Source organism: Choloepus didactylus, chromosome 9 (genome assembly GCF_015220235.1).
Source record: "Choloepus didactylus isolate mChoDid1 chromosome 9, mChoDid1.pri, whole genome shotgun sequence".
NCBI classification, from domain to species: Eukaryota; Metazoa; Chordata; class Mammalia; order Pilosa; family Megalonychidae; genus Choloepus; species Choloepus didactylus.
The window spans coordinates 22,905,807-22,914,423 of record NC_051315.1 but is presented as its reverse complement, the minus strand read 5'-3'; the positions used below and the strand labels follow the sequence as shown (position 1 = coordinate 22,914,423).

At 37.2% G+C, this 8,617-nt stretch overlaps 1 protein-coding gene across 4 annotated transcripts in view; it reads left to right on the top strand.

Moving 5' to 3' along the window:
* Positions 1-2,293: 2,293 nt before the first annotated feature.
* The window catches only part of MAP3K19 (mitogen-activated protein kinase kinase kinase 19), a 74,210-nt gene continuing 67,886 nt past the window's right edge, over positions 2,294-8,617 (top strand). For 3 of the 4 annotated variants that reach the window (XM_037850329.1, XM_037850332.1, XM_037850331.1), the window contains exons 1-3: positions 2,294-2,537; positions 5,925-6,064; positions 6,834-7,029. In XM_037850329.1, the coding sequence (XP_037706257.1) occupies positions 6,856-7,029 (174 nt within the window). In that variant the 5' untranslated portion in view covers positions 2,294-2,537; positions 5,925-6,064; positions 6,834-6,855. The remainder of the gene's footprint in view (positions 2,538-5,924; positions 6,065-6,833; positions 7,030-8,617) is intronic. The other variant, XM_037850328.1, reaches the window with a different exon arrangement.

Genomic DNA, 8,617 nt, shown 5'->3' with positions numbered 1-8,617 from the left:
CCATCTTAACTGTTTCTGCTATTTTGCTGCAATTAATCTTGTATCTTCCATTCATCTCTATTCTTTGCATTTGCCCATTTATGTACTGCAAGGTAGGAGATACTTAAATCACTATCCCAAAGGCAGAGCCTGGGAGTCTGTATTTTTAATTTCAATTATTCTAAACATTACACAAGTAATAGGAATGTCTTCTTATTGTAAAAGGTTCAAATGACATACATAAAACAGGTGGCCTCCTGGACTGTCCTTCCAATCCCCATATGCCCCAAGATATAATCACCGATACCAGTTAAGCGTGAATCCTTTCAGACACTTTCCTGCATCTTTACATATATTATATTTGTGTGTGTGTGTGTGTGTGTGTGTGTGTGTGTAGATAGATAGATTTGCCTTCTTTGCAATCCATCTTTTGCACAAATAATGTCTAGCACTTATTAAATGCCAGGTATTCTTCTAAGTGCTTTACTCATACTAACTCATTTAATTCTCGCAATAACTCTATGAGGTAGGTACTATTATCATACTTCCCTGTTTTACAGATGACGAAACTGAAGCAGAAAGAGCTTGGGTAATGTGCCCACGTCACACACCTAGTAAGTGGCAGGGCGCTATTTGAAACTGAGGGCCTCTGAACCTTCACGCCGTACCAGTATCTTTCTATCTGCATTATTCAGCAACAAGTTTTTTCCACTTAAATAGTTAAGTGTCTTGGAGCCCATTTATGACACCATATAAAGCTCTTCCCTCCTTTTTTAAACTGCTGCACAGCATTGCAAAATTCAAAGTATGGATGTACCACATTTTATAAAACTGTCTCCTGTGGCTTGACATGTAGACTATTTACTATTGTTTGCTATTAATGACAGTGTCAGGTGGGTGATGAGTAAATGGGAGTTCATTATACTATTCTGTTTATTTTGTATTTGTTTAAAACTTTCCATAATGAAAGTTTTTTTTAAAAAATATGAGGCTAAAAATTCATTATACTTGCATTTTTGTGATCATGTATAAGAATTACTATAGAATAAATACAGAAATGGAATTGTTGGGTTGAAGAGTATATGCATTTAAAAATGCAATAGACACTGCCAGATTGCAATATCCAAATGAGCTTTACTGATTTACATACCCACTAACGGTGTTCAAGAATACCCATTTCCCCACAACACTTCATATTATCGATCTTTTAAATTTTGCCCATATGCTGACCAAAAAATGGTTTTGGTTTGCATTTCTCTGATGCCTGATGAGGAAAACACTTTTATATGTGTTTGGCTGTTTGAAGTCCTCTCCTGTAAAGATTGATTTCAGATCCTTCACTAGTTTTTCTGTGAGATTACAAGAATCTGTGTGTGTCTGTGCATGTGTGTGTGTGTGCGTGTATGTGTGTACTTATGTTTTATGGGCATGGTAATAGTGATGAGTATTTCGACATCAAGGTCAGGCTTCTGTCCATGGTCAGGTTCAATCCTTGGCTCCATGATTTATTAGCTTAACCTTTCTAAGCCTCAATGTCCTCAACTGTAACATGGGAGTGTTAAATGATATCATTCATGGAAAGAACTAACCTAGTAAGCATTTGATAAATGTTAGTTTTTGTTATTACAATTCAGTTTTTGTACCCTATTCAGTTGGGTATATATAATGTTAAGTACATCTTTAGATAAGAAAACCCTGTGTCCTTTAGTAAATGGCAGAAAAAAGACTAACAGCATAAAAATGCCAGGTGACCTTGTGTTATAGAGTGCCCTGGGTCTGCTTCCTTATGAGGATGTTTTTGTAGTCCATAATTTGAAATCTCTTCGAGCTGGATTTATTACCTCTTATGACTCAGACAAAACTGTGGTCCATTTACTGAAGCTTTTGGTTTGGGATACCACAAGCCTTTCTGGAGGAAAAAAATATGTTCTAATGTAAGGGTTGCCTTTCATTGGTGCTTTGCCAGGCATGACTCTTAAGAATACAACTCGTTTGGCTGTAATTTATTCAATTCTCATTGTGTTTAACATATTCAAATTTGGAAAGCAGCCCTTCTGGCACATTACAGGAAATACAAAGTTATAGCTTTCCCGGAGAAAATCTCGGTGGGAAACGTGATAATGGTGACTGTGCCAACTATGGGCTTGCAGGGGATCCAACTATTTTAAGCACTTAAACAGCGACTTTGATGAATATATACACTTGTTTTCCTTCCTGGATGAGATTGTCCTGCTTTCAATTCTCCAAGCTAAAAGCACTGTTGATGGTTGCCGGGGCAACAGTCCGTAAACTAAGCTGTCTCTTTGCAGCTAGCTGAAGGGTTTGTGCAGGCAGAACCAGCTTTAATGATAAAAAAGTACTTTGGGCTTGGTGACATTGGAAAATAATCAAAGAAAAAAATCTAAATCCATGGTGCTTTTAAACGGATCGCTCGTTGAAGTATGGGCTGACAACAATCCCAGAAATCAGTGCCACAATGAATTAGGATGATGTTGACTGCTTCCTGGCTTGGCTTTTCTTCAGCTGTGTCCCAACTCCCTCAGCAAAACACACCGTAGGTAAGCCAAATCTCCACTTTTCATCCCATTTTAAATAACACCGTATGTCATGACTTTTTATGCTCCCTGAAGAAAGTCCCAGAGGAGAAACATCAGGTAAACTGACAAAGGGAACTGTGTCCTAGTCTCAAATAATTATAACCTTACAGCTGTTGTTATAAACTATTTTAGGTTTTCAAATATTGTGACAATCACTTCCAGTACTTTAAGCAAATGCCTCCAGGCCATAGGCTAAATTAGTAATGATGAGAAAGTTGTAATAAAGATACTTGCTCCCATTGAATTATACCAAGGACAAGCTTTTATTTTAGTTTAGACACCTAACTATGCATTAACTTTACATAACATAAATCTTCTTGTAACCACTTCAGCATTATATATGTGTCTCCTTGGTTCTATTTTTCAAGATGAAAGGCGATTCCCATTTATCTCAATTATATAAGATTCCAAATCCAGTGCATAGTATAATAGAAAGAATTTTGTTTTTAGATAAACCATGCATACAATTAAAAATAAAAGATTGGGCCTCAATAGATGCTAAACCAGAAGTCCCTGTGGAATGAAACATTGCTTAAAATCATTGCACAAACGAGTCTGAATAGAAACTTGAGAAATGTTTTCTTAGGAAGAAACTTAAAATGGAAATGTACAGATTAAAGGTCAGAAGAGGAAGTAGAGCTTACTTAATAAAAAGCAACATGGATCCATCCACGTTAATTGAGAGAGTGATCTGTGTATAAGGATTCTGCTATATGTCAATTCAATCTTCATCGTTTTACCCCAGAAACTAAAAGGTATGTGAGTCAACAGATGACCAAACAATGACCACATTGCTCAGTATTGTAGTGATTTGACTTGATTACTTTGCTGTAATTAAATCAAAGTTTGGCTGAAGTCTTAATTTTTATTTTTTGTCTAGATTCCAGATGATATACTTCTAGTAAAGTGCTCACACTTAAAGGTTTCATTAAAGAATTAAATCACATATTCACAACATACATAAGTCATGTCATTGCTAAGCTATAACCTTCTCAGAAAAAAATACTTTTGAGGTTTTATTTCACTTTATGATTAAGCTTATGATTAAGCGTGTTTAAATATTTATTTCTTGCCTTGTTATTTGAACAACTTATTATCAGCTACTGAAGGACAAGTTTTAATTATCCTTTGTACCTGAAAGTATTTCTTTTACCTGAAATGATATTGAATATACATGCTGTATTTTCAAAAAGCAAGTTCATTAATCCAAGTCACAAAGCAATTTGCTGGGACAGGTATTTGTGGGCACTGGTTTTGAACTTTTCTGTGGACTGATTTAGAGTGTATCATCTGCTCCCTCAGCTCTGAGGAAAGTTCCAAGTACACTGCTTATTATGTTAATGATTACAATAGTGATGACTAAGTGATAGCAATCAACCAAGTCTGCTTCTCCTAGAAAAGCTGAAAGGAAATAGTCACTGCTAGTGGAAGTGTAAACTGGTACAGCCACTATGGAAAACCATCAGGTAATGTTTAGTGAAATTAAATACACTCCACCACTTTTGCCCCAGAGAAACCCTTGCACAGTCCATAACAAGGCCTGAGCAAGGGTATTTATCACAGTGTTGTTTGTGGAGTGGGATGTTGAAGGCAACTTTTCCCAACACCAAGGGAGGGAACAATAAAATATGGTGGATGCATTCTATGCAGCCATTAGAAACTAAAAACCAGAGGTACATATATAGAACAAGGTTAGAGCTTAAAAACAAAGTGTTCAGTTAAAAAATACATAACAAGATCTAGAATAAAATATCGTTTGTGTAAATTTAAAATGTGCATACATATGCATAGCAGCAATATATGCCTTATAAAGATATGTGCATATCCAAGGATTCCTCTCAGGCACATTAAATTGGGTTCCTGAGAGGCAGAGACGGGGATGGGAAAGGGGATGAGAGCTGAAGGGAGAAAAATAAAACAAGAGGAAAGCTTGACATGGCCCAATGCTGCCAATGTACTATGAAATAAGGAGTATGATTAATTCAGCCCCTTCTATATAAGGTCCGAAAGTGGAAAAATGATAATAGGCCTGTTTTACAAATGTTTCTTTAAATATTAGTTTCAGTAAGTCTTTTTGGGCACCAGTACTCTCACCTCCCCATTGTGAGATCCCACTGTGCCAACCTGAAACTGGGCTTCTCTACTGTTTACTCAGTGTGTGATCTTGAGCAAATGATTTAACCTGCCTGTGCCTCATTTTCCTCATCTATAAAATGGGGATAACGATGTTACTTTTCTAATGTTGTTTTTGAAATTAAGTAGATATAATATATGCAAACATTTAGAACCTTTTAGGGCACATAATAAGCATTAAATAAATGTTGGCTGTTTTGCTGGTGCTATTGTGTACTGTTATCTAGATAATGTATCACTTTGAGCACAGGTAGGGAAAGACTTGAGAAACTTATTCTCTTTCAATTTATACTCTATTAGAAATTTGGTGGGAGCTAATATCTATCTTAGGAAGTTTAAATCAAAAAGAATAACAAGTGGCAATGATAAATGTCAATTTAAAAATAAGGTAAATTGCAAGAAATATTGTGAGTTAAAATCTAATCATTAGGTCAGGGTTTGTTGAAGTTGCCTTATCACAGGAATCACCTTAGTGCTGGATTTAAGAAGAGAGTTCCCGGCCTCATACTGGACTTACTAAACCAGAAGGAACCTGGGAAACTTTAATTTACAAAAAGGGGGCAGGTGATTCTTATGCTCACGCAAGTTTAGAAAGCTGCACTAAGCTAAGGCTGCCATTTCTTTGAAAGCCAAGAAGACAACACATCTTGTTTACCCACTGGCTTGGCTGTGGACAGCATTTATTGTCATTTCGTAAAAGGAAATGCCTACCTCCAAGTTCCCCATCCCATCCTCTGCAGTCTTTCGTATTCTATGGCCAATTAGTCAAAATCCTGTTGACTTTTCCTTTCAAATTTGTGTTTCTGCCTTTCTATTCCCCATTTAAGTCACTCTACACTCTGCCATCATAACTATCTTCCTACAGCACCCATGTCCTAAAAGGTGCTGCTCAAAACTCTCCATGGGCTTAGCACCCTATTCAGAAAGTGCAGATTCCCATCTGGTTTGATGCTCCCTCATTGACCATGATGCTACCTCATTGAACCTGGGTATCGTCCTAAATGAATTAATGAAGTCATCAGGCATTACTGTTTCTGGGGTGAGATAAATGTCTCTTGAGAAGGAGGCTGTATGTAATCTAGTCCATGAAGTATGAAGGCACTTGTATGTTTAGAACTTTGAGGACCAATCCTAGACTTCATTTTCCTGAATTTTTCTCCACGAAGTTCCATCATGAAATGGATCTTTTGTTCTTTTCTTTCATCCAACTTCCAGATCACTGCAAAGAAATTGCCATTCAATGAAACAGCATATGCCTACATCCAGTAACCATGGTTTCAGAAGCAGAAGTTGAAATACACAGTCTACCAAAGGATTTTGTGCTGTTTCCAGCAGCAAGAGCCTCTGTGAGGAAGGTAGTTTGGTGACCCTAAAAATTACCAGTTTAAGAGACATCTCAATGGTTTGGGAAAATGAGTTGGTATTTTTTTATAAGAACTTTCCTGGAAAATTCATGATCTTTGGCCACCATTCTGCTTAATGACTCATACTGGGCTGGAATTATGGAGGATACTAAAGTGTAAGGCATGGTATGTCCTGCTATTGAGGAGTTCACAGTATTGTTGGAAAGTAGAACTTCTATCAAGGAAATAATTATAGGGAACTGGATAAGCAACATTGAAAAAATAAAATCCTGCAAGAATTTATCCCCTTTAGAATGTGCTAACACTTTGCGTACAGTATTTCAGATCCTCATCAACCTTAGGGAGAGGGGATAATCATTTCTACTTCAGCTATGAGATAATGATGTTCAGAAAAGTTAAGCAACTTGCCCAAGGTCACATAGTTGGTGAGCTGTGGTGAAGGGATTTGAACCCAGGTTCTGTCAGGCTTCAGAGCCTGAGCTATTTCCATTCTGGTATTGACCATCCTTTCTTCTCCTGCACCACAGAAGATCTTCCAAAGTGATGGCAAAATTAATATTATTCCTAACTTAAAATATGTGTGCAAAGAACAAAGACTGGTGGGATTGTGGAATTTTCCCCCTTTTCAAAATTGTCTTTAAAACTGTTACATTTTTATACATCAAAGGAAATCGGTGACAATAAATGCAGAATGTGATATATAAATCACCCACTGCTTTGTTGGCTCTCAAATGATTAAATTGTTTCTTTTCTCTTGAAGGCAATTACATGGAACCAGAAAGATGAATAAAAATAAACTGATCCATGATTTCCTGGAGGTAGTTTCAGGAGGTGATGTGGAACTCATCTGTGACCATATTTCTAAAGTCCATCCCATCCTTGGAAACCTTGACTTTCAGCACCCAAAGACTGGGAATACACCTCTCATCACTGCAGCAGAAGAAAATCTAACAGAGGTAATGTGGTATCCTGGCACCTAAAGATAAATGGTTTTCCAAGATAAGGATTCTGAGAATGAGATGTTCGGGAATAGTATAACCACCCATCCCATCTCCATGCAAGAATGTCTAAAGTCACAAGTCAGGAAAGCTGGGGGTGGGAGGGAACTGGGAGACCCTAAATAATCTAGACAGGACCCTCTTTATTCATCCCCCCACTCAGCCAACAGATAATCCTGCAATACCCAAGGCAATATACTATACATCCTGGTGGATACAAGTGAATCAAACACAGATGCCACCCCCAAGGAGCTTATAGTCTAATGGGGCCCCAAAATGGGACTTGAGGTTTCCTATCCCCTTCTCTCTATTGGCACCCAGAAATTTATTCTCTGTTATAACAAATGCCTGGAGGTAAGGTAATGGGAGTAAATAGATGAATAAAAAGGCCTAAAATGGCAGGAGACTGCGTCCTCTTTATTCTAGCTGTATCCCCAGCTACAAAAATAGTGTCTGACACATTTAGGGGCTTAGTAAATAGTTATTAAGTGGATAAACTGAAGAATTAGTAACCCATTTGGGTTACTGGCCATTTACACCTGAGTGTTGGAAGTTTATATTATAAGAGCTTTTTTAAGAATGCAGGTGAAAGGAGTAACTTGGAATTGAAGAGGGGTGGAAGCTTCCAGGAGACTAGAAAAGGGCTTAAAAGGGGAAACGGGTGGAAAAAAAAATTTCTCTCAACCACACAGGTTGATGCCTCCACCAGCTCTTGGGAACCCAAATGCAAGTGGACTCTCAACTCTACCTCTTCACCTTTTTTTCTTACTTAGAGTCTCTTGACTCTACTCTCAGCTTCTTTTTCTCTTTTGATTCCTTCTCATTAACACTTTTTAAAAAAATTACAAAATATACCATCTATGTTAAAAATATGTGAAAGCATGTATGCACAGCTTAAAAATGATGAAACAAGCACCTGTGTACCCACCATCTGGACAAAAAAAAAACAAAAAACAAAAAACAAATAGAGCATTACCATGCCTCAAAAGCCCATTAGATGCCCTTCCTGAATTGCTTCCTCCAACCCCTGATAACCCTTGTCTTGAATTTGGGTTAATCATTTCCTTGGTTTTGTCACCTTTGCATATATCCCTAAATAACAGATTGTGTACTTTTTCCTGGTTTTGAACTTTAAAACAATAGACTCACACTGCATTTTCTCTGTAACTTGCTTCTTCTCCTCATTCAGGCCTTCACTGGCCAAGGTTATTATAAATGGTAGCATTGCCCTTGACTTTTAACTCCTTCCCATACAACACATTCATATCTGACATGTACCTGTGGCTTTTCACTGTTACTGCTATCTAGTATTCTCGTGGCTGAACATGCCACAACTTCTTCATCAATTCTACATCTATGGACATCTAGGTGGTTTCCAGATTTTTGCTATTATAAATAATGATGCTATTATGAATAGAATTTAAATATGCTTAGATATCTCCCTTCAGATAACACTTAAATAAACAAACTCCTCCTTAAATTAAATAGAATTTAAATATGCTTAGATATCTCCCTTCAGATAACACTTAAAAAAACAAACATGTCC